Source organism: Poeciliopsis prolifica, unplaced genomic scaffold (genome assembly GCF_027474105.1).
Source record: "Poeciliopsis prolifica strain line A6 unplaced genomic scaffold, Auburn_PproV2 SCAFFOLD005, whole genome shotgun sequence".
NCBI lineage: Eukaryota > Metazoa > Chordata > Actinopteri > Cyprinodontiformes > Poeciliidae > Poeciliopsis > Poeciliopsis prolifica.
The window spans coordinates 18,640,764-18,666,425 of record NW_026562380.1 but is presented as its reverse complement, the minus strand read 5'-3'; the positions used below and the strand labels follow the sequence as shown (position 1 = coordinate 18,666,425).

Below are 25,662 nucleotides of genomic sequence, written 5' to 3'. Positions count from 1 at the left end.
TTTTCCGACTGGGAAGTCGGGATTTCCCAGTTCTGACTAGAACTGGAACGCAGCACTCTGACCCCAAAATGTCAGTAGTTTATTTTGGGAAATAGCGGAAGTTCTGTGCGTAGCACCGGAAATTTACATGGAGACAACAAGAATCCGTGAAGTTGAGTCGACAACCCTTTGGGAATATGGAGGGAGACTGTTTGGAGGTTTCACTTGACTGAACCAGAGTTTGAACGAGCTACTTTCACGAATGCGAGACAATTAATTCATGGACATGCGGGGGTGCTTCTCCTCCTCGGTGAGGTGGAGGTTCCTTCGGTTGGCCAGCAGCGCTCTCCTCGGTTGGTAAGTTAGACTACCGTAGTTCTTCCGTCCTTGTTGACTAAACTGCTGCGGTTTGGGTTCTGCTGTCTCGTGCACTGCCTGTTCTCCGGGGCCCAGTCCCACGATACGCGGCTGACTGACTGTCCTCTTCCACCACCTGCTGCTCCGCGAGTTGACGTAAAGATGAAGAAAAGCGCATCAGTCGCGGTCGAGGGTCTTTCACAGCTCACGCTGACTCAACTCATGAATCAGCCGCGCTCAGTGCCACTTATTACAACACAAACCAGGAATAACTGTTGGGACACGAAGCAGCTGCTCCTCTGTCCCAGCGAGGTGTCTGCATTTTTCAGAGTGCGTCGCTATTATTATGAAACTACTCATTTGCAAGGAACACCATGCCGCAGAACCTCATGCTGGCGATACAGAAACGTATTTTGGGCTCATTTTCAAGTGTTTAATTTTCTCAACTCCTGAGCTAACAACAAACTCTCTGGATTATGTTAACAGGTCACCTGTTCCAGGGTTTTCCTCAGTGTACAAGCCTGGCGGGCCACCAGGCTGTACTTGTGCCCCCACCAGCATTGCTTATCAGTTTTGTTTTGTTTTTCTTCGATTGCCTTTTTTCAAGACTTTATGGTTGGTGATTACGTATTAATCTTCCAAAAGAAGCATAACTATCAAATTTAATGTCAACTTTAAACATTTTTTATCTCAAAAACACGGCGGGTGGCTGGATGATTGTCGTAGCGCCCTGAGCACCGAGCTTAGCGAGTTTTCTGGGGGAATCCCTGTATCCTATAATAATACAATAATAATAATAATAATGCATGTCATAAAAATGAACTGTTCAGAACACTCCAGGTTGCTGTACAGTTAAAAGCCATTATACAACAATTGAAACAATTGGAATATAAATATGTAATAATTAAAGCAAAGAGGAAATGAGCTGAAAAGAATGAGTTACTCTCAAAATAGATTTCAGATTATATTTAAACAGTGAGAGAGAAGTGATGTTTCATAGATCAGGGGGTGGAGAAAGGAATTTGAGGATCAGTAGGTAGTTCAGTTTACTAACCAGGTGGATTATGGAAATGGGTGTGCAGAGTTTGCCATGCTAATAATTCACAAGCGCGCCTGATAGTTTACTTTGTTTGTGTCTCTCAGGTTAAATCAAGTCAGTCACATTTATTGTCAAATTCTCCATGTTCCAGGAAGGCAGCCTTGCTGCCATTGCCTTCCTATGCAATTCCACTCGATTCTCATCTCCCAGTGCTTTGTCTGGGATTTCTCCCATTTTATCTGTAGACTGGTCATACAGACACATGCACATCATGTCCCTAACAGACAGTCTGTCAATGACTTGTTTATTTAAGAAACGGGAGTAGGATAAATCTACTTCCCTTGTACTGCTTTTTCAATCTTCTCGGCAATCTGCTAATGTGCTCAGTGCTGGTACTGGTACCACAGGAGACTAATGCTGTGTTCTGCCTCAGCCGTGACTCACGGGTCAGGAATTCAAACGGTGTATTTCCTGAAAGGCCCTCTTAGCCTCTGGATCATCTCCAGGATCACTCTGACCACTTGTGCACCACTTGTTGATTGACTAACAGTTCATTGATAAGAGCCCATTATCTTCAAAACCTGAGGATTTTCAGGTCTACCATCTTTCCATTAAATACAACGTGATTTAATTTTAACATTATTTTGTGACGGTTGTTTTAAATATCAACTGATTGAACTGAAAATTGTGGTTTTCTTACATTATTAAACTGGCTTGTCAACTAAAAGTAATTTTGATAGCTCTAACTTAGCATTATTAGCTGCTCTTCCGTCCATTTTTTTTTCAATCTGGTGGATGTGTCAACCCAACCACAAGTTGTTCCACACATCAAGACAACCCAAAAACAATTTCCTCTCTTTTCGAAATAAGAGACTTATTCATAAATTCAACAGAGCCATGAGCTACATGACTGGAGCTTTAAATAATTGTTTTTAATTATTTCTCTAGACAAATGTTTCTTCTGATACCTGTCTTGCCCTTTCTGATACAGACTATTCTGTTAAGAAATGTTGTAATATACAGGCAGAGGACGAGGCATAAACCTTTCGAAACATACAAAAAGTATCAAACAGGTTATTTTACTTCTATACAAAAATATAAAATGTTCTATATTTGCTGTTTTCATAAAAAAATTACAATTCTTAACTAGTGGAATTTTTTTTTTCTCCTTGGAGACTAGTACATCAGTTGAGAAGCTTAAGTTACTTTCTTAAAAATGAAATTGCAAAATGAAATGTAGTAAAGATAGCAGAATTTGGAAGAAAACCAAATGTGCTGATTGTGAAAGTTTCTTGGAGCTTTGTTGGGGTAAACCATTTTCCCTGTAATTTCCTGAATCAACAGGCAAGTCTAAACCTGCTGCTTTTTCGTCTAGGCAGTGGGATGGAACTTCAAAACGATCCTAAACCATATTACCCACTGAGACGCACTCATCCCGAGCTGTAGACAAGACGAGAAGTTGATCCGACATTCTGGTTGTGTGGAACCATCTGAAGACGCAGAACAGTCATCCCAAGCAAACGGAGAACCAAAAGTCCTGTGTGATGATGCGAGAAACCTGCGCATTAAAACGGGAAATTACTTATTACTGCATAAAGGTGCTTCTACAAGCTTTGAAATCACAGCCTCGGCCCTTTTCTCTCCCCTTTTCTTTCCCTCCCTATTCTGTTCTGGGGGAATTCATGACCGCTGTATCTGTGAAGTTACCATTCACATCAGTTCTGATAGAACAGAACTGAAGAGCTTCAAAATCTGACATTTGTGTTGAATCCAAGTCTATTTCAAGATGCTTCTTAATATAGATCAGGTATGTAATCACAGGAACTGGGTTGACAGTAATACTGCTTTATATTTAGTTACTTGCGTGAAAAAGACAGTATTTCCTTGGACTGGAAGTACTTGAGGGAATCTGTTGGGCAGCCAAGATTTCCCCAGAAAACTTGTTAAGCTTTGCTTTTGTATTAAAAAATGTTTTGTTGACAGGAAATGTTAAGTATTACTGGGTAATTAAATGATACTGGAAGACATTGCTGACAGTTCTTAAACACACAATTATAATCTTGAAAGCAACAAACAAAAAAATAACACTAATACTAAAGAAATAAGTTTTTACACTTCTGTTAAACCCAAGTAAGTAATCAACCAGTGGATCTAAAACACCATGTAATGCTGGTCAGATTTAAAACCTTCCCATGGCATAAATAAAGTAAGCAGCTGCTTCAGGCCCCCGCAGACCACCAGACCCCACCCAAAAGATGCTAAGGCAGACCATAGATCTAGAACTTTACCATTAGTTTATCGAGACTGACAATGTGGTCAAATTTGATTTAACGGTTTCAGCAGGGCCTGCCACCTTGTTTTGCTCTAACCTGCTACGGGGAGTGATGTGACTCTTCTCATGTCTTACAGTGAGGACTCTTCAATGACGAGTCCCTTCCTGACAGTCAGTGGTTCTTCAACTTCTCCAAATAAAGCAAGAGTTGAGGGTTAACCAATGGTAAGAGTCTCACCACTCACCATTGATAAAACAGACTCTGTCAGGTGAATTCACATGTTCATAAAGTTTTCATTAAATGAGAGAAGTCAGTCACAAAGCTTTATATTATCTCTTTTTCTGTTCAGTAAAGTTAGTTTTCCTTGCAAATTAAAAACAAGAACGTTGAAATTAAAAATGTCAACGTTCTTGTTTTTTTTTTCTTTTTGTCTTCATATTTAATGTCTTGTCTCTTCCACAGACGGCTCAGCGACAAAGAGACAACATGTCGATCAGTCCATCCTGTGAGCAGGAGAGGAAGGGCAGTTTCTTCAAGGTGTGTGAACCCTGAGTAATCAGGAACATCTTTCTGTTGTTGAGAGCTGTTCTCTTTCATGAGGAGAATCTAGGATTGTTTTAAAAGCTTGGGATGTGAATGCAGATCTCTTGCTCCTAGTATGGAGCAGCAAAGGTACCAGATAGAAGAGAGAGGCAGATTAACCTGCCCACTCCTGCTGCTATTTTAGTTAAATTTGAGTTTTTTCTGATTTCACAACCCAGGCTTTTTTCATGAAGACAAATAGCTGTAAGCCTCATATTTATGTTACAGGAAGAAATTAGTCTGTGGTCATATCTGACCAGTTTGCAAACTTAAGAAATTTTGACTGATAAAAGGAAGTTTCACATCATGTGTTAGATATGATTAAAGTTCTTCTAAAGCGGGGGTGTCAAACTCCAGACCTCTGGGACCACTGTTCAGCATTTTTTGGATGAACAGTGGTCTAACACACTGAACTCAAATGGCTGAATTGCCTCCTCATTTTGGAGACAAGTTCTCCAAAGTCCTGCTAATGACATTAAACACACCTTCCAGGGTTCTGGTCCGACGTGGCGGCAAACTAACTTCCCACTAACGCCTTCCGTTCTTATTCTCATTACTGACAACATGGAAAATAAAATGAGATATTTCAGCTTGCCAATCATTATTTCCTCTTTCTCTGAACTTGTAAACTCATGATAGGAGTTCCTCTCTGCCATGATCGCTGCCCTCCTACCTATGGGAGGGGGGTTTTGTGGATCTTGAGGGTTGTGTGCGAAATTGAATTCCCCAAGTCAACTGTTTGACTTCAGCCTGACCATATATGCTGGAGGAGGAAGAGAGTAACAGAGGTTAATCTGCTGTGAGAGAGCATACATAGAATAAAGCCCAGTTTGGTTTTGGAGATGAGCCAGGCTCACATTCTTTCTTTCTTCTGATTGATGGATTGTTTTTTTTCCCTCCCCAAGTAAAACTGGTTCTGCTGGAGTCCTAGCTGCACTCTGCTTTCACAAAAGTGGCTTGTCTTTACACACACTTGTTATTATTATTTTCTGTCTCTTTATAACTTCATGGCTGTTTTTTTATTTTAATTTTTTTAACAAAATCATATAAATCAAATAAAGTTGCTCTTTCTGTTGTGACGGAGGCCAATTGTTGAACTGTATTGCATGTTCCGTGGACCTGAGGTTCCACTGAGAATACAGCAAACTGGCTGATTCCCTCAGGTAACGTGATCATAAGGATTTGGAATCGATGATTTGCTCTGGAACGACTGAGCTCCAAGCTTCCTCTTTCTGCTGAAGCTGTTGGTCAACAGAAAATCTGACCAGTCAGCTAAAGGGGAAATGAAACAAATGTCAATCTACAAAGATCAGATCAAGATCCACTGAACCACGCACAGCAAGTACCCACAGTCAGTGGAAACATGAAATCAAAAGACTTGGATAATTGTCCAGCGTGAAGCTTTTTGATGAGGGCAGCTTGATACACAGGTCAGTTCTGCTGGTTTTCTGCTGTGTTTCCACACCTGTAGTTATGCGTGTTTCAGAAGAACATTGGTGGAGCGGTCTGCTCAGTGAGTCAGAGCCACATTTAGTGAATTGAGGAGTTTTCAGAAAGATTTCCTCTGAGCTTGGGGGAGAACAGGGTTATGAACACTCTGTACTCCCCCAACATGATTTAGGGTTGGTTTTACAGAGTCAAATAGCAAATTATTTTTAGCATAAATCCCAAAAAATTGGGTAAGCACAAAAAAAATCCACATTTATGAAACTATGTGTATGCATTGATCCAACAGTCCCTTCATACAGTTAGGGCCAGAAATATTTGGACAGTGACACAGGTTTTGTTATTTTAGCTGTTGACAAAAATATGTTCAGAAATACAATTTATATATAGTATGGGCTGAAAGTGCACACTCCCAGCTGCAATATGAGAGTTTCCACATCCAAATCGGAGAAAGGGTTTAGGAATCATAGCTCTGTAATGCAGAGCCTCCTCTTTTTCAAGGGACCAAAAGTAATTGGACAATGGACTCCAAAGGCTGCAAGTAACTCAAAAGGCCTTTCCCTCGTTGACCTGTAATCAAGTAAGTAGTTAAAAGGTCTGGGGTTGTTTTCAGGTGTGTGGTTTTGCATTTGGAAGCTGTTGTTGTGACCAGACAACATGCGGTCAAAGGAGCTCTCAATTGAGGTGAAGCAGAACATCCTGAGGCTGAAAAAAAAGAAAAAATCCATCAGAGAGATAGCAGACATGCTTGGAGTAGCAAAATCAACAGTCTGGTACATTCTGAGGAAAAAGGAATTGACTGGTGAGCTTGGGAACTCAAAAAGGCCTGGGCGTCCACGGAAGACAACGGTGGTGGATGATCGTCGCATACTTTCTTTGGTGAAGAAGGACCCGTTCACAACATCAACTGAGGTCCAGAACACTCTCAGGAAAGTAGATGTATCTGTCTCTAAGTCAACAGTAAAGAGAAGACTCCATGAAAGCAAATATAAAGGGTTCACATGTAGAAGCAAACCATTCATCAATTCCAAAAATAGACAGGCCAGAGTTAAATTTGCCCAAAAACACCTCAAGAAGCCAGCCCAGTTCTGGAAAAGTATTCTATGGACAGATGAGACAAAGATCAACCTGTACCAGAATGATGGGAAGAAAAAAGTTTGGAGAAGAAAGGGAACGGCACATGATCCAAGGCACACCAGATCCTCTGTAAAACATGGTGGAGGCAACGTGATGGCATGGGCATGCATGGCTTTCAATGGCACTGGGTCACTTGTGTTTATTGATGACATAACAGCAGACAAGAGTAGCCGGATGAATTCTGAAGTGTACCGGGATATACTGTCAGCCCAGATTCAGCCAAATGCTGCAAAGTTGATCAGACGGCGCTTCACAGTACAGATGGACAATGACCCCAAGCATACAGCCAAAGCTACCCAGGAGTTCATGAGAGCAAAAAGGTGGAATATTCTGCAATGGCCAAGTCAATCACCAGATCTTAACCCAATTGAGCATGCATTTCACTTGCTCAAATCCAGACTTCAGACGGAAAGACCTACTAACAAGCAAGACCTGAAGGCTGCGGCTGTAAAGGCCTGGGAAAGCATTAAGAAGGAGGAAACCCAGCGTTTGGTGATGTCCATGGGTTCCAGACTTAAGGCAGTGATTGCCTCCAAAGGATTCGCAACAAAATACTGACAAAAAACTTTTTTGTTTGGGTTATGTTTATATGTCCAATTACTTTTGAGCTCCTAAAATGTGGAGTGTTTGTAAACAAATGTGTACAATTCCTACATTTTCTATCAGATATTTTTGTTCAACCCTTTAAATTAAACGTTACAATCTGCACTTGAATTCTGTTGTAGCGGTTTCATTTCAAATCCAATGCGGTGGCATGCAGAGCCCAAATCACAAAAATTGTGTTACTGTCCAAATATTTCTGGCCCTAACTGTATATGGCTGTCTGTGGAATTCAACATAAACAAATGAATACCAGACTCCTCCCTTGACATGTGTCTCTGAGTAATGAAAACAGATTAAAGAAATCCCTGCAAGTGTGATTCAGTATCATGTCTTGATGGAGGAAGAAACAATCGAAACGTATGTCGAAGGTTATCCTAAATAAGGACCCAAAACGAGGACAGAGCCATCATCATCATTTCATGTGCAGAACCTTGAACACGCCTTCCACTTTTTCACAATTCGATCATTCGATCATGGAAATTCACACTCAAGTTGGAGGATTTTAAAGGGGTTCTTGCTCACCTGCGCTCTCATTTCCAAATTTCCTCCATGAAGGCTCATTTTAGGAGAATACGGCACCAAGGCATGCATCAACTATACGTGCTATAACGCTTGCTTTTCTTGTGTGCACTCAACGCCGACTTTCTGTGCACAACAATAACTCACCCTTAAATTTTTATGGCCATCTTTTGGACAGCAGAGGCCAGATTTCTCTGTAGACTCTGGCGTAAGCTGTTGTTGAAGGTAACTTCAAGAACCATTGTCTGTGGTTCATTGAACTAAGGCGATGAATTATTATATTGAAATTCAAACTCAGAGGGATCATTTATTTGAATAAAGATGTATGTAAAAGCATTTTAATTTCTTTAGGGTCATTTATTGAGTAACCTTTTGTACTGTAATTGTGTTCTTGCTTCAAGTAATTCGTTTAGTTTTCATGCTCCATTCTTCTTAGGATGTAACCAAACCAACCCATGCTCTGGTCAGAGGCACACTCAGTCACTAACCATTCAGAGCATCACACTTCCTATCAGCAGCTGTAGAATGACAGCAATTACTAGTAAGGACAGGATGTCCTATTTCAATCTCCAGTGTCTTGATAGGCTTTTTTTTTTAATTGTAGACTGCCCTCCACTTCAGTCTTGTCTGACTGTCAGTCTTATGGTGATAAAGTGTCATAGAAAAGTTGTAATTGTATGAAACTATATCTTTCAAACATCCTCAGTCATGTTTGTGTCCTCATAGCTGATTGACTCGATTGTCTGGGAGATCGGCACGCTGAAGAAGGAGATGGGGAGAAAGACAGAGACTGCGGAAGACAACCGGGAAACTGATGCACATGTGGGGTAAGCTCCTACTGTCTCTATGACATACTGTTATGAATGCTGACTTCTTTCTATCCTAGGTCTTGTTTGACTTGTGCAGTCCCAGTTGCCACCAGCAGAGAGTGCTCATGGCAAGTCTTCAACAAGAGCTTGAACTGGAGTTGTCACTGTGGTCATTTATTCCCCTTTCGTCTCAAAGATTTCAGAAAGTACCTGAGAAACGTAGAGGAAGTGGCAGAGTCTTTGGCTTTGTTTGGAACGCCGCTGTTCGTTCCTGTTACTATCTTACTGTGTGGAGTCACAAAGAGGGAATGTGTGTGTCTGTGTGTGTGTGATCAACGGGTCTATATTCATTGCTAAAGAGTTTGACACCAATGTTCTTGTTCACATTGTTTATCAGTAATTACACAGACCTCGCTTAATCTTAACTTATTTAACTTTTACTATAGTGATGAGACACAATCAAACATAATTGAATTAATTAATTAAGTTTGTCAGTCAAGTTGGCAAGATGTCAATTTACTTCAAGTCAAGGCAATGTGTCATATTCTTTTTTTGAGTTGGGAAACTTTACTCATAAAGTAAAATTTATGGGTGAACTTCACTTTATGAAAATTAAAGTTTTACTTCACTTTTCATGAAGTAATCTCTATTCGACACTACCAAGGCAACTGGGAAAGTTTTACAGTTAAATTATACCGTACTTTAGAGTGACTTTACCTTCAGAAAATGTTACGTTGAACTTTTATTTCAGTTATTGCGCAGGAACCTGGCATGTTTCTTTGTTTTCATAATAGACTAATTGTGATTTTCAGGCTGAGCGAAGAAGTGGGACGTCTATTTCTTCAAGCCTCACCTTGTCCTGGGATGGGAGCCGGACCAACCAAGGCAAGAGATTCAGGCTATGACTCTCTCCACCGTCGGCTCAGTGTTCTGGAGAGACTGATGCACACACATTCTGTGTGGCTGCAGCTGGGCCTCAGCCGCCAGGATGCAGCTGGAATACTGCAGAGCCAGCCCGCTGGGGTGAGAGGATAGCAACTAGGGTAGCTTCTTCTGTAACCATGCACCTGTCTGGCAGACAAACACAAAGCACCTTAAACCACGTTTTACTTAGGGCAGTTACCTAATAAACCAACCTTTTTTGTGCGAGGTAAATTGTACCTCTGTTGGAAAGTATTGGTTGAATGAAGTGCTTGTAGAGCAGTGATGATGTTCTCTAAGCATTATCAAGTGATCTGTACCAGATCAAGCTTTTAGAAGGTGGATAATCAGCCAGAAAACCGCAAACTGAACTTCTGATGGCCAGACTTTATTAAAATATGCTGTTCACTGTGAGCCTTCTCTCCTCCGCTTTCTCTCTGCAGTCATTCCTGGTAAGGAGGTCCACCAGCCTGCAGAAGAAAGTAATTTCTCTACGTATGGACAAGGACTCTGCAGAACCCATCAAAGACTTTCCAGTCAAAGAGAGCCTGTACAGTAAGTTACTACCACGTCTATTCTTAGCGCGGTCTCAGAGGTTGCGCAGCAGCTTTACAAAGAGCCTGTTGAGAATATTCAGTCAGTGATGCAACAGAGAGCTACAGAAGCAGGCAATGACATATGTGGACACCGGAGTCATTGTTAGAATAAGGTGGTGTTCTTCTCGTTCCTCTGTTTTGCTGTTCACCAAACATTAACACACCAATCTTCTTTCTCTCCTCCTCCCTCTTCCTTTTCTTTCGCTCTGACTCGCCACACCTTCCTTCATGTCTATTCACAGTGGAATTTCCCCCCTTGTCTCTGTAATTGCGGGCTGTTTCTAACCAGAATGAAAATTCCAAATGCTTACTGGTGAATTGAGAGGACAGTCGGTCAGGACCAGTGGCCAGAGTTCAGCACTGGAGCTCTTTAACTCGCATGTTGACAAAGACCAAACCTTCAACCCAGAGAAGAGCTCCATCCTTTTCTGCACCTCCTTAAGTGCCAGCAGCATTAAGAAGATAGAATTTTACATAAATCCAACTGGAGTGAATACATTTTTTGGGGGGGTTACACAAACAACAAGAGAAGCCATCTTCTGAAATGCCACCACTATAAACACAAGTTCAGCACATGGAGACAGGAGAGCTAACCTCCACAATCTTCCCGACTTCTGCTGCTGGGGACAGAGCGAATCCCTGACAAGAAAAATAAATGGTGCTCCTGGATTGACTACTTTATATGTGCCAACTAACAGCAGGTCAAGTAGCATTGTTCCCAAGTAGTTTCCCAAGCTGCATTTTCTTTTGAATATTTGAGATATTCTCTACGTTAAATTAATAATCCACAAATAGGCACATCACTTGTAAATTATTCTGAGTTTTGCTCCCCAGGAAAAGCTGAAAATACTAAACCACAAGTAGGTTGGGGTCTGCAAGGAGGATTTGCCTTAATGTTGTTTCAATAGACTAAAGCAAAGTCATGAAATGAAGATTGTGTTTGTTTTCAGGTGCTTAGTATTTTTCTAATTTTTCAGTGTAAGAAGCTGTGTCAGCTACAAGCAGCTGTCCAAACATTTTCTTTTAACACAATGAAAAGTGAAAAGCTGGCAGAGCTTGGCAACCGGTGGGGGAGGGGAGACGCAAATATAAACACTGGACCCGGACTGCTGTCTATAGAAATCCTAAATCCATGTCACTAAGTGACTTTAGTGAAAGTCAGTACATGAGTGACTTTCTCATTTAGTGAAAGTCACTAAATGACAAAAGATTGACTGTCTGACCTCTAACAGCCTCAACTCCATCAGAAGGCAAATTTCTAAGGCGGCCTCTAATTTTAGACGCAACACCTCCATGATCTCCTGCTGCTGCTTCATCAGCTTCTGAGAAATGTGTCACAGTGGTAGTTTTTCTGTTGCAGAAGCAGAAATTTGTCAGTGAAGGCCAAAGTTGGAGTTGATGTGGAGATGTGCTTTTTTTTTCTTGCTGTCTGGAGTCATCCTGCAATTTAAGCATACGCAACGGTAGCGATTCTGACAATAGCAGACAGAATAATAACAATAATAGACAATAGTATTCTAACAATAGTACAGTAGCGATACAACATCGTATTACAGCCAGGCTAAAATAAAATTTAGTTACAAGTACAAACTTATATTATGAGAATATAATGGTAGTAATATAAGAAAAAATCAATGTTATGAGGATAAAGTTGTAGAAGTATGAGAATAGTCATAATATGAGAAAAAAGTCATATTACCAGAATTAAGTCTTAATACAGACAAAAACCTGTACAAACAATAAAGATGGGAAAAAAAATCAAAACAGCTTTTTTTTTTAAATGAGTTTCATCTGGTAATATTTTTTATTTTACTAATATTGCTTCAGTTTGTTGAAGTTTGTGTGGGTTTTTTCTCCCGCAGCATTCTCTCTGGAGGGATCAGAGCTGAGCTTTGCAGACCTTTTTCGCCTCTTGGCTTTCTGCTGCATCAGCAGGTGAGTTCCCACTGAGTCACCTCTCACTCAGCTCCACTGTTGAAACTCATTCAGCTGGAGATGGCACTCCATTGTTCGGTTCCATCTTGTCCTGCAACTGTCCAGTTAAACATGCTGAATGATGGGGGATGTTAAAGATACAATGGAAAAGGTTAAAGGTCCCAAATCTTTATGTGATTGAAACCAGAAGATTCTTCTTTTGACTTTATTTGCGTGTCAAACAAGAATCCACTGTGTTTCAGGTCTGGCCTTGAAATGCATGAATAGGTGTGCCTCCAATCAACTCAATGAGTCAGTTTACCTATTGGGAGTTTCCAAAACTGTGACATCATCATCCTGACTTTTCCTCATTCTTTAACAAGATGATAATTATTCTGTATGTAAACTTTTGAGTTTGACAACATGGATGAATACATTTCTCTCATTTTTGTGCCATTTAGTTGAAATAACTTTGCTAATGCTAACTGACCAGAGGAGGCTGGTCTGATTTAGCTTGAAACGATGAGATAAAAAGATGGATCTTTTTATTGAGTGTGTGTAAATTTTTGGTTTCAGCTGTACACATCGAACATGAGCAGTTGAGCTTTAGAAGAAAGTAGAATATATCTTCTCCTCCAATAAAGCAGCAAAGATGCTCCTTTGATGTATGTTTAGGTGAAATTGTTAACAGCACAAAGCAGGTTCAGCAGAGTTGGGCTTTTGTCTGCCCAGCTGAACCCGATGAAACCTAAAACCTACTTCCAGCCAACAAATGAGACAACGCAGCTGTGTCTCCTCCAGGTCTGAGTGAGAACAGAGGACAGAAAGAACGGTCGTATCACTCATCTCTTTCTAACAGGCCTCGCAGGAAAACCTGTAGATTGGCCCAACACCAGCGTCCACATCCATCCATCTGTCTACCTGTCTGTCTTGGTTGGTTGTCCTGTCTTCACGGTCTCACCTTCTGCTGGTCTTTTGGCTGCTCTTGTCTCAGGGATGTGCTGCCCTTCACGCTGAAGCTTCCAGAGGCCATCTCTTCTGCCAGAAGCTTTGCAGATCTTGAGAAGGCTGCTAAACTGGGAGCAGGTTTGTTCTTATTTTTGGTTGCACTGTGTCAAAATCTGCAGAAAGACATGCCTTGTCCTTCATTTTCATCTGTGCGATATTTAAACCGCTAAGGAGAAGATCAGCCGCACGGCTCACTGGTGTCACATGAGCTTCTGACCAAGTACCTGGTCGTCATCCTGCAGGAAAGGAGGAGGGGCTCTGCTCACTTGGAGTCATTAAAAAAAAACACTGACACTGGCCGGGCTGTATAAGTGGCTAATTTTAACTTCATTCTGAGTTCTGTGGGAAGAAAACAATAATTTATAGTGTTTAGGTGAGCAGTGTTTGTCCTCCACACCACTTCCCCTTTCCACAGCCACACAGTGTCATCTGGTTCTGCTGCAGTGACTCAGGCCTGAGTTTTTACAGGCATTTGGAGCAAAGAGTGAGTCCCTTCAGAAACAACGAGGTTCAGGGCTTCCCCCGGAAAACCTGCTCAGCCCGGTGGTGGTGGCACTACAGCAGTCCACCACCATGTTTTTTCTGTTGTTTTTTTTTAGTTAAATTTAGTTTTTCAGGAATGCTGTCTTACTGGAAGACATTGTTGACAATACTTAAACACAGAATTATAGTTAAAAAAACCCCAAAACAAACATATAGTTGTTATGCATTCCATTTTGTGCACTTTAGTTAAATCCTAATTAAGTAATTTAAGATCAAGCCGATGGTCTTTAAACAAGCTAATTCTAGTCAGCAGCAGCTTAGGGCCCCGTCAGACTATCAGGACCCTCCCATAAATGCTTAAGCATGTATGTAGACCATAGAGCTGGAATTTTAACGTTTGATTTGCAATTGGATTGTGTTTGCTCTCTCCAATAAATTCCTCCTCAAGTTGCAGGTAAATCAAAACTCGGCTGCAAACACCTTTCAGTAATCACATCACTCCCTCTCTGGGGCAACTTCACTGGCTCCCAGTTAAATCTCGTATCATCGCCCAATTATTTCTACTCGCTTTGAAAGTCTTTAGCAGTTTTTCCGACCCCTCCATATCTGTTGAATCTTCTAGGAATCAGATCAGATCAAACTCCGTCCTCCTCTGTTCTGTATGTCCGTCTCTCCTCTATGGGGAGCAAAGCTTTAGCCACCCGGCTCATCAACTTGGGAATTTATTGCCCCCGATCTACAAAATAACTTTCTATAGTGTTTCCATAGGTCAGAGTGATGTCAGCGCACCTACGGCAGCCATTTTGTTTGAGATGCATGTTTAAAACTGGTCTGAAAGTTTTAGATGAGCCTATTTTTCTTAGCTTCACTGACACGCCTTTTTGCTTTTTGTTGTAGAGCAACCTTGAGTGTCCTAATAGATGCTTTTAAATAAATGTATTATTATTATTCTAAATTTACTACCACTGTTTTTATAACACAGTGGTGGCCGGACGGGCAACAGGCAACAAGAACTTTGGATCTGCTTTGACTGCACAGATTAGAGCACTTCTCAAGCTTCAGCCACTGACCTGACTGGACTTGCTGAAATAGTTTTTTGGCAGGATGTCGAGATAAAAGACCTTTTGCATGTATAACAGTACACCATGGTTCATTTCTCATCTGAGAAAGTTGTGTCGAAAGAGGTGAAGAGATGAGAGGACAGATTCTTGATGTGCACAAACTTGGTGAACAAACCATATCGAGACACTATGTATTTCTATGGTGAAGAATGTTGTGGTTAGCATGATGTGGTTGGGTGTTGCATGTTCTCTAATTGGAAAAAAGACGAGATGTTTTTGTTTCCAACCAGCCAAACAATGGGTCAGTCGAGCTGAAAATTGATCAACTCCGGTCAGCTGCTGAGTTCTGCTGCATCTCTGATTATAAGTTTTTCTAACCTTCATCATTCCTGAGAATTCCTCCTGTCCTTGGACCTGCCAGAGTACTCAGTGAGGAGCATTTTGTCCAGAAAACTTTCTAGAGTGCAGAGGGGTAGTAGTATCTCGAGCCCCAGATCGGTTATTTGCCCTCAAGATTCTTTTATTTCCCGATTCTTCTATCATCGCTGTTGCGCCTCTTTCCTAACACCTTATTCTGCGGCGTGCATGTGCATAAACTAGTTAGGGTTTGTTTCACTGTGTGCATTTAGCATAACTGTCAAGAGGGATGAAGTCAGAGAGGGTGGAGGAAATCTGCTCGTTTGCCAAAGCACAGGGACACTGCTTTACTGAGAGGGGGAGGAAGGGAGGCGGAGACTGTGGGCTGAAGTTCCACCCATTCTCTCATTACACCAAGTGAATCATTGTACCGGCTGAGGCAGAAACCAGAGCAGTTTCAGCCTTTGGAGACACAACAGTGTCCTCTTACCACAGGGAATATTACATCAGCAGCTCGCTTGGGTCCTTCAGCTCAGGAAGTCACTGTAAGTATTGTCTGCTGGAGCAGCTCTGTATCTGGCACGTCTGTTCCTCATGAGCTCGTCTTTCCTCTGCTGCCACTCAGGCTGGAGACGCTTGGCGTGGCATGACTCAGACAGTGAAGGCTATCATAAAGCTTTGTGTTGCCTGCTATTTTTTTCTCCCTCTTGTTTCCTTCGATAAGTGACCTTACCAGGCTTTTTCTTTTTCCCTTTACTGACAGCTTTCTGTCAGGCATGTCCGGCAGTTTGCTTTTCGACTATTGGTAGAGCTATTATTTAGTTTGACTGAAGATTTGAAAGATTACCCAACATAGAAAATGTAAATGAAAATGGTATTTTTATTTATCCGTTTTGTGATCACCAAGTCTAAAGTTGCCTTCTATAAAGCTCAAAGTATTTCTAAATGTTCCACATTTTCTTCAAAGCTATGATTTGTTTTAGTTTATAGAAGCTGTTTCTGTATGTGTGAAGCACACGCTGGTGCCACAACAAAGTTGGTCGCTCTGAAATGACAGATTTTGTGGTTTGGAGGGGTTGGACAAACTCAAAAGATTTGATGTTTTAAATTGTTGCTTTTCCAACTCCAGTGGTAGTGCTGCACTTTCTATGTCAGCCTGAGATTTTGTTTTAAGTGTTAAATATATTTTTTTATTCTCCTCCCCCACTAATGACAAATAACTGTACCACCATTACAACTCTAAGTGAAAAATCAATGTGTCTCTTGTTGTGACACTTGGTTACTTTTAAGTTTCGGCATGCCAGCTACGACTTTAATTTACCCCATCAATGTAGTGCCATTCACACAAGTATGTATTTGAAACCACAGCAATATTAAATCCAGTACATGTTGCGTCATCGATTTCCAGGTCACTTGTATTTTTTAGGTCGTGTGTGTTTGCATTAAGCAGGGAACAGTAACCTGTAGCTGCGCAGGCAAAGTGGCTCTTTGGACTTTCTGCATCGGCTCTGAAGAACTTCAGCAAAAATAAGCAAAAGAACCAAACAATGTCTTTAATTACAGCCATGATAAGATGCAGGTTTTAGCAGTGACTCATTGAATGATTGCAGTGCATTCCTAGAACAGAATGACACTGAAAGTCAGTAATAGTTTTTAGAATCTATTTTTCGCCAGTAATTTGAAAACTGAGCATTTTCTACTAATGTAAACATCACACTAAAGAGAATCTGTCATTCCTCTTTAATTTAGAATCTAAAAATGGAAATAAAATTGCAGTTTTTTGAAAATGAAAACTTATTTTCTACAGTAGACATTTATGAAAAGTTATATTAGAATGAAATTTTTTTAGAACAACAGTACAAGTTGGTGATTCAGTGCTGGAGTGACTTGTTTTGACAAAGTAACGGAATTAAGTAACACTGTTTAGTGTCTACAAGTGGACATAACAGATGAAGTACATTTTCAAAGACTGTCTTAAGTGTCCAGATGTTGGGCACCAACTAACAGAGAGTATCTCAAACACAAAGTGACACATCTTTTCCTTTTGTTGTGCAGGTTTCTGGGACAGTAAGTTGTGCAGGAGAGCAGTATCCGTATCTCTGCCAAAGACGGCGGGTCCTGATAGACCACCTCCACCTGCTCTGAGACCGCTCTCCTGTCCAACTACCCCGACATGTCCTGAGCTTCGAATTCGCAGCCCCACTCAGCTGGACTGTTGCCTGCCTAACGGCGCACTGTGCTTCATCAACCCCCTTTTTATAAAGGCGTATCAGCCAGATGGTGGCAACCAGGTCAGCTCTGCCAGGACTACAAACCAGTTACTGAGAGATGAGTCCAACAACAATATAAGTCTCACCAATAGGAGCAAGAGAGGCTTGTGTTTGGAAAGACCTCAGACGTACAGCTCAGACCTCGGTGACGAGAGCCAGCGACCTCAAGAGACCTTAAGGAGTATAACCACAAGTCCATGCAGTAAAGGACAAACTGGTAGCAGCCAGGCGTTGGGTGTCTTTCCATCCCCTCCTCCTCGACCCCCACGCCCCCGTCTTCCCAAACACCTGCCTGCGCCTCTTCTAAAACAGCAAAGCATGCCAGAAAAAGTCGCCTGGATTAACATTCCGAAGGAGGAAGAGAAGGAGAAGAGCAGCAACCTGTTTTCACGCCTCGGCTCCTCGTTGAGCATCAGTCCATCGTCCTCACCTCCGAAGAGACTCAGCATCAGCTCCCCAATATCCATTCCCCGGCGAACCCTGCCCCTCCCTCTGACGGCTTTCTCCTCCTCTCCACGTCGATCCAAAGCGTCTCCTTCATCCAGTCATGAGGATGCTCAGTGCCATCTGGCGTTGGAGGAACAGACAATTGAGAAGGCCATCCTAAGGACCAAACTGTCAAAGCAAAAGTCAGTTCAGTCTACAGGCCAGGGCGCCTGCAGTGCTTCAGAGCCTTCGGTGATGACAGGAACCAAGCTTTCAGAAGTCACACCTGGTGAAGCGTCTCAGGAGGACTGTACCGATGGGGGCCAACGACTGAGTGACATGAGCCTGTCCACAGATTCCTCAGATTCCCTAGATTACTCCCAGTCCTCTGCCTTCTTCATTCCTCCACTGCATGATCCCAGCCCCCCCACTGTCGCCGACTTCAACACCCATCTCCCCCTCTCCATCCCACCATCCCACTTACGTTACAGCAGCATAAATACAGACGACGACGTTGATGACGACGACGACGAAGAAGAAGAACCTGACTACGGCGTTAGCCTCGAGAGTGAGCAAGACCAAGATCTTACTATGCTCCCACCCGGGGTCAACACAAAGCGGCGCCCCAGCGCCAGCGCCTTGGTCCTACAGAAAGCCCTGCAGGGAAAATTTCGGAAGATGAGCGGCGTTTTCAACTCGCTGCTCACGCCAGAGAAGCGGGCGATCCGTAAAGTCCTGGAGATGTCCAAGGATAAAAACTCATACTTTGGCTCCCTGGTGCAGGACTATCTGAGCTACATGGGGGAGGGTGCTGGCGCCCAGGCCTGGCAGGGCTACACCTCAGGACTTGAGCTGCTTCAGACCATCCGCCAGTTCATCACTCAGATGAAGAGCTATCTGCGACAAACCTCCGAGATGGAGCCTCCGATTGAGAGCCTCATTCCTGAAGATCAGATTGGTGAGTTTGGGTTGAAATCCTTCCTCCTTCTTTAAAACTATTTCTGTCTTGTCTAACTAGTTATCCAGCAGTCACGTAAAACATTAATAACTCCACCTCATGCACAGCGCATTCAGTTATAGATTGGAACTTTGGTTCACCTCTGCAAGATTCCTGCTGACAACACTGCTCACATTTCCGCTCCGTAAGCCTTGTGACCTCATTGTCATCTCCTCTTGGAAGGCTGTGCAAGTCATTTCTGTGAGCCTTTTTAAATAATTGGGTAATTATTATTGGGAAGGGTGAATGATGACAATATCAATGGAGAAATCACAGTATTGTGGAAACCGTGAATGCGGATACAGCAGTTTCACATCTCTGTTCTGTAAAAAGCATAAACATATTTTTTTTCTAAACTGCTTGATGAGTGACTTGGTGGTTAATGGTGTGTTTTTGTTGAAAACATTCAGCTCTTTGTGTGTGTGATAAGGTTAAAAAATGTCTGAGCTTAGTGATTTATAAACAAAGCATTATTTTCCTTTTAATAGCAGCTGGCCGTGTAGGTACAGTCACACACTTTGCTCTCACACACGCACACACACACATGAATATACACTTGCACATACACTTGCACACGCATGCCTACACACACACACCTCATTTACACCTGCATACACACCCTTGCCAGAAGAGCAGTTGCAGAACTTTGACCCAGAACCTGTTACTGTAACAGACTGGAACAGAACAACATGCAGACGGAGAGAATCGACGGTTCTCTCTCAGGGTGAACAGAGCAGGTTAGCTTGTTCAAACACATCAACAATGTTATGTAGTCAGCAAAGTCATAAACAAATGAAAATGAGTATTTTTACTAGAATAATAGGTAAACAAACGCCGTGCTACTGACATTTGGACCTTTTAGATTCACGTACACCTTTACTGTAGCACTGTAGTCTCTGAAAACAATAGAATGCTTCCTGTTTAAAGTCTAAGCAAAGACATACAGTCTTTAAACAAAGGTTCAAGTCAAAGCAGATTCTGAAAAAAAAAAAAAAAAAGCTAGATCCATTTTCTGCATGCTCCTGTACCTGCTGTTAAAAATGAATGGTCCAGTGAGTGCAGGCTAAACCCAAAAAAACAGACCATCTGTCTGAATAAAGCTGAAAACTACTTGATTTTGATCGTCAGGAAAACGTTTGACCGCTGAAGTCCATACATCCACCTGCCCAAGTGGATGTAAAGTAGAAACCAGAAAAGCAAAAATCCTGGAGTCAACAACTTCTCAGGACAGATTAATTTCAGACGTGAACTAAACTTTCTGGATTATATTCCTGTGGTGATTCATACGACTGGGATCGGATTTAAAATGTGGAATCATTAAACTCCAAAACAAAACTCTGGTTCTTTTTAGCGACGTTCATGAAGCTCCTGTCGGACCTTTCCGTTCCGTGTATGAAGAAAGGGTTAAACTGAGATGTGCAGCTTGTCCGTTTTCTGAATGCTCTTGTTTTTTCTGCAGCACTGTTTAGTTTCAGGGCAAAATTGCCCAGTATTTTCCTGCGGCGCCCTCAGAGAGCCGCTTCTGTTTGGCTCAAAGGCCGGCTGCCCCAGATGCATCTGGATGGCCCGCCTCCAAGTCGTGCAGACGAGTATGTCAGACTGCGGCTCCTTTTATAGTAGCTGTCCAATCAGAGGCGGAAGATTAGAGGCAGGCCCCTACACAGGGGTCGCTCTGTTTCTGCCGTCATTGTCTCTTCTGATAAAAATATGAAATGAAAGAGGGATGTGATCCTTAGAAGGATGAAGAAGAATAAACCTCGATTTACTCATGTAGCAACATACAGAGATCACTTATTCAAAGAAACATCCTGTTTCCGTGGTACGGACCAAGAAGCCAGGAAGTAAACAATCTCTTATCATTTAGAAAATTGGTCTTCATCTGCAATCCTCAAGGGTCAGAGTCCTGCACTTAAAACCGGATGTGTAAGGGACTCAGAACCACAGAAACTTCGGCCTTAAAACCGTGCCGTAGTGTCTCCTTTCTCAGAAATAAGCAGAAGTCACCCTCGGCCTGTCACAATCAATAAATCAGTTAATCGCATGAATAAATAAAACAAACTCAATCATTTCTAATTTCATGATTTACCGTTTTTCTCTTTCTACCAAAAACTGGATGATAAAAGTCTTCAGTCTGGACTTTTTGAACCTTTTTTTAGAAGCATAAATCTGCTTCGTGAGACTTAGTGATTCATTTTGTTGTTTTCTGAAGTTTTTTTTAAATTTTAGATATTTAAAATGTAATCCAGTTCCAGTGCTAAATGTTCATTGCAATTTAAAGCTTATTTATCTTTGAGAACATGTTCCTGCATTATTATTCCATTATTACCATTATATTACTGGCAAACTGTCTAAAAAATATATATATATTATTGGTTAACGCGATAACATCCGAGACGATTAATGGTCCAGAAACATTGGTTATTGTGACAGGCCTAATCAGAGGAAAGGAAGACGATGCGCTGAAGAACCACCGTATCTGTACCTGCTTCTTTCAGTCCTTCCAGCTTGTTCCTTTAAATTTTTACCAGAATTAAAGACTGATTGGCTGTTACAGCCTTGATCACTGCTTGCGAACCCATCAATGATGCAAATAATAATACAAAATAATTAAATCGGTGTCAGTAAAAAATCTATCTATAAATTATGGCAACTGTGATTCTTAAGTCGTTTTGCAAAGTTCCCAGAAACAACAACAGCAGGCTAACTCAAACAATGCATTTGGCCCCAATCGTTTGGGAATCTCTTTTGATGCCTCATGTGTTGTGAGTTTCAAAACCGGATCTGTCGGGCCATTGGGCAGATAAGCTAACAGGAAGGTACATTTTTCCAGTAAACCAAACCTGTAAAGGTCACACCCTGAAATACTCCTATTAGCTGGTGAGGTCAGGTATGAGCGCCAATAAAACCAGCGTCACTCTTTATCAGTCCCAGCAGGCAGTAAAAGCGTCCCGCTCACCCAGAGCTCCCAGCCAGAGTGGAGGAGTGAAACGAGGAAGTGAAAACATCCCGCTGGCACGGGTGTGTTTTCTGCAGGCTTGTCGGCCATCGCTCTGCGCTCGGAGAGTTTCCGAAGCGAACGCTGACACAGGCTCTGTGGATGGCAGATGCTGGATGTGGTCCAGCTGAAAGTGGAAAGTAAAGTCAAGCTGAGAGGTTACAGATGTGTTGAGCCAGAATAACTGCTGAGCTCACGGTTTTCTAGAGGAGAGTCAGCATCTCGCTCTCAGACTGCGCTCACACATGGTCCTTGTTCAGCAGGCCCGTTGAGCTTCGGCCTCCAGTTCTCCACCTCCTCCGTCTTGTGTTGGCCGATTGTGACCGTGTCTCTGCAGCCACCGCGTGTCCACTGTCGGAGTTGTCAGCAATCTTACCTGCAGCACACAAACGAGTCGAAAACAAGACTTGTGAAAAACAAGGAAGGAATTTTCACGAGGGAGTCGAGCTAAGAGGTCTGTTTGAGAGCAAGAGTGCTTCATGTTCTGGTAATTTACGGAGAGCACAGAGTGTGTCTCAAGTCGAGCTTCCAGAAATGTCTGACGAATCAACATTGAAATAACACGGGTAAGGGTGTAAGCAGTTCTTTCCCATAAACTTTTCCTAAACCTTGTGCCCAGTTTTTTGGGCTGGAATGTTGTTTTTCTCTAAAATGTCTTCCGATGCACCCAAGACTAAATAAATAGATATATACATATTTATTTTTAGTTTGTTCCTTTAAATTTTGAAAGTAACAAGCTTTAAGGGTAAAACATATCAAGTTGTATTTTCCTCCAAATACAAAGTTGTTTGGAAAACATGCATCAGTAGTATTAGTCTTTAGAGGTTACTTGATGTCACAGTATATTTTTTTTTCACCAGCAGGAGTCCTCTAGTAGAAGGAGAGACTAGATTGGTCGGCATGTTTTCTATCTGCCTGCCATTTTGGATTTCACAAATATTTTCTAGCACTCGCAGTGGATGGACAGGAGCTGATGGTGCATTGCGTGATGCACTAGTGTCCACTTCAGTGGTTTGTGTGCATTTATAACATAAAAAGCCTCAAGAAGCTCAAGAAAAAGGCTTTTAGAAAGCTGCCCACTGTAGTGACTGCTGCACACGAAAGGGTTGTAAAACGAGAACCTGTGAAGCGATTTTAAAGTGATTAGTTCTCTCTGATGGAGTAAAGACCCCGCTGTGTCTCCCCTCCTCAGACAGAGTCCTGGAAAAGGCCATGCTGAAGTGCGTTCTGAAGCCCCTGAAGCTGCCTATCAGCGCAGCGCTAAAGGAGTTCCAGGTGCGCAGCGGCAGCTGGCAGGAGCTGAAGGAGAACCTGTCGTTGGCCAAGGCCCGGCGACCTCAGGAGATGGGCGTGGCCGACGCTCTGCCTCCCGACCCCGTGGCCATAGAAAAGATCAGGCAGAAGTTCCAGACCATGTGTAAGCTGTACTCTCCAGAGAAGAAAGTCTGCATGCTGCTAAGAGTCTGCAAGCTAATTTACACCATCATGGAAGACAATTCAGGTAGAGATCTGTGAGGAAAACAGTTTTCCACATCTAACACACCCGGTATGATGAAGCACGTCAATCCCTTTTGTTTCAGGTCGTTTGTATGGAGCCGATGACTTCCTCCCCATGCTGACCTATGTGCTGGCCCAGTGTGACATGCCAGAGCTGGACAATGAGATCCTGTACATGATGGAGCTGCTGGACCCTTCGCTGCTGCATGGAGAAGGTGCCGGTCCAACACTTTCCCTGCTTTAAACGCATCATTTTGTTTCTCCTCAGATGGCTGTTACCGTCGTTTCTGTGTGTCCAGGTGGTTACTATCTGACCAGTGCCTACGGAGCCATGTCCCTGGTTAAGAACTTCCAGGAGGATCAGGCAGCCAGGGTGCTGAGCTCCGAAACCAAAGACACGCTACATCAGTGGCACCGGCGGCGCACCACCCAGCGTTCTGCGCCGTCCGTCGATGACTTCCAGGTGAGCATTCACTAACAAACTAACTTACCGGACAGACCTCTTCTGTGCTTCCTCAGAGAGGCGATCTTTTACCTTCACCTGATGATGACGAGTGGTGTCCCGTTTGTCTCTCAGAACTACCTGCGTGTGGCGCTGCAGGAGCTGGACAGCGGATGCACGGCTAAGACTCTGCCAGTGCGACCGTACACCACGGTGGAGGAACTGTGCCAGCTGTGCGCCCAGAAGTTTAAGGTGTCGGACCCCAAGAACTACGGCCTGTTCCTGCAGATGGAGGGCAGCATCCAGCAGCTGGCAGCAGACACCCACCCTCAGAAGATCAAAGCCGAGCTTCACAGCCGCCCACAGCCGGTTCCCTTCCACTTTGTCTACCGCCGTTTGGCCAAAAACGGCACGTTGTCAGCATCTCTCCCCAGCACCCCTGCTGACCTCAGTTGTCTCGCCTTGGCCCCTGATCCCCAGGCCAACCTAAACCTCCAGAGCACGGACCCTCAGGCCTTCGGGAGCGGCTCCATCTCTGTATGATCACGGAGGAACTCCCTCAGACCGTCGTCCCCTACAAACATGCTTCCCTGAGCATGCGCCGGCCGGATGTCGAAACAGTCCAAGTGGGGAAAACAGCGTCTCGTGCCAGTCTTCACAGAGCCGAACTTCTCCTTTCAGGCGACACATCTGTCTCAACCAACATCCCCTCGCTGTCAGACGGACCCGGCCGACAGAGGAAAAACATGCAGTTATTTTTACTTCCTCCGGATTTGGTATCTGAGCAGCTGAAGGACAGAAAGCAATCTGTCCTCATTTACACTTCCAGTCATTCGGTGTATGTGTACATAAACATAAACAATTTACTTTTGACAGTTGCTGGTCACCTGTTACTTTATTGCTTTTAATGGGTAAACTTTTAGATTGTCTATGAAAACAGATTTAGTGACACCTAGAGGTCATTAGTATATATAACAAATTTCCTGTGATCCTTCAGGAAATCTTCTCGTGCCTCCCAATCAGACGATCCGCTTTGATCAAACGTAAATTAGTCTGATGCTTCCGATCATCCTAACATGCATTGTTGAGGTCAACATTGTTGACCTTTGGAGTACGACGTCCATTCTCTCTTTCCAATAGAATAGCGTTAATATAGTAAAATCTTTGTGTTTAAGTTTAAAATTAAGAAGCAGGTATTCGCTGTTTAATCCTTGTGTCATATTTTCTATTCACACCGACATGTGACAGAGGAACTGCTGTGATTTGTTAGCTTGTGTGGCCTTTTTAGCTGGTCTGAAGTGCCACACTTTGCGATGCGCTGCACGGTGAGAGTGCAGGTTGTCTAGAGGAGAGCGAAAATGATTGACATCTTGCGAGTTCCACGCAGGGGAAACGAGCAAGGAGCTGTCCGCACAGACGGAGAGGAAGTGCGACGTGGCTGGAAGAAAAGTGAGAGCCGTAGCAGGAAGTTGGGCAGCGTTGTGTCAGTAAGGGGGAACAGGCGTTCTCCTGGCATGTTGTTGTTAGGAGCTGTTGTATTTATGTCTGTGCTGGGATCTTTCACAGATAGCCTCCTATCCTCAATATTTTTGATGTTAAATTGTCACGAGACACTTTTCCTGCCTGTCATGTATGAGAAACATTTTCTTCTGCACTTAATAAACATTGAATCTGGAAGCAAGTCTGACTACAGTTTGTACAAAGGTCCGTTAGCGTGGCCGGCCCCTCGGCATATGAGGTAAGCTGCTGCTTGGCAACCCCCACGCCACCAGGGGGCCCCCAAGAGCAATGAGCTAGCATGATAGAAAATAATATATTTAAAATAATATTAAATAAAACAAACTAAATGCTATTACTATATATATATATATATGTGTGTATCTGCCTCTGTTGGGGAAATATAAAATATTGAATTTAGTATTTATCAGTTGATGTTACCTTCAAAATAGTT

General features: G+C 42.8%; 1 protein-coding gene across 3 annotated transcripts; it reads left to right on the top strand.

The window, feature by feature from the left end:
* The first annotated feature begins 99 nt into the window (after positions 1-99).
* Positions 100-25,388, top strand: rin2a (Ras and Rab interactor 2a). Of its 3 annotated transcripts, XM_055029421.1 has the most exons (14): positions 247-336; positions 2,751-2,973; positions 3,785-3,872; positions 4,111-4,185; positions 8,662-8,762; positions 9,557-9,767; positions 10,109-10,220; positions 12,124-12,196; positions 13,170-13,261; positions 17,140-18,738; positions 22,965-23,273; positions 23,353-23,484; positions 23,569-23,732; positions 23,847-25,388. In XM_055029421.1, exons 3-14 carry the CDS (start codon positions 3,870-3,872, stop codon positions 24,252-24,254), a joined length of 3,279 nt encoding a protein of 1,092 aa, XP_054885396.1. In that variant the 5' UTR covers positions 247-336; positions 2,751-2,973; positions 3,785-3,869; the 3' UTR covers positions 24,255-25,388. The 3 variants fall into 3 exon arrangements, with proteins under 3 accessions (XP_054885398.1, XP_054885396.1, XP_054885397.1); XM_055029422.1 differs by lacking the exon at positions 2,751-2,973 and having other exon boundaries at positions 252-336; XM_055029423.1 differs by lacking the exons at positions 2,751-2,973; positions 3,785-3,872 and having other exon boundaries at positions 100-336.
* Positions 25,389-25,662: the final 274 nt, after the last annotated feature.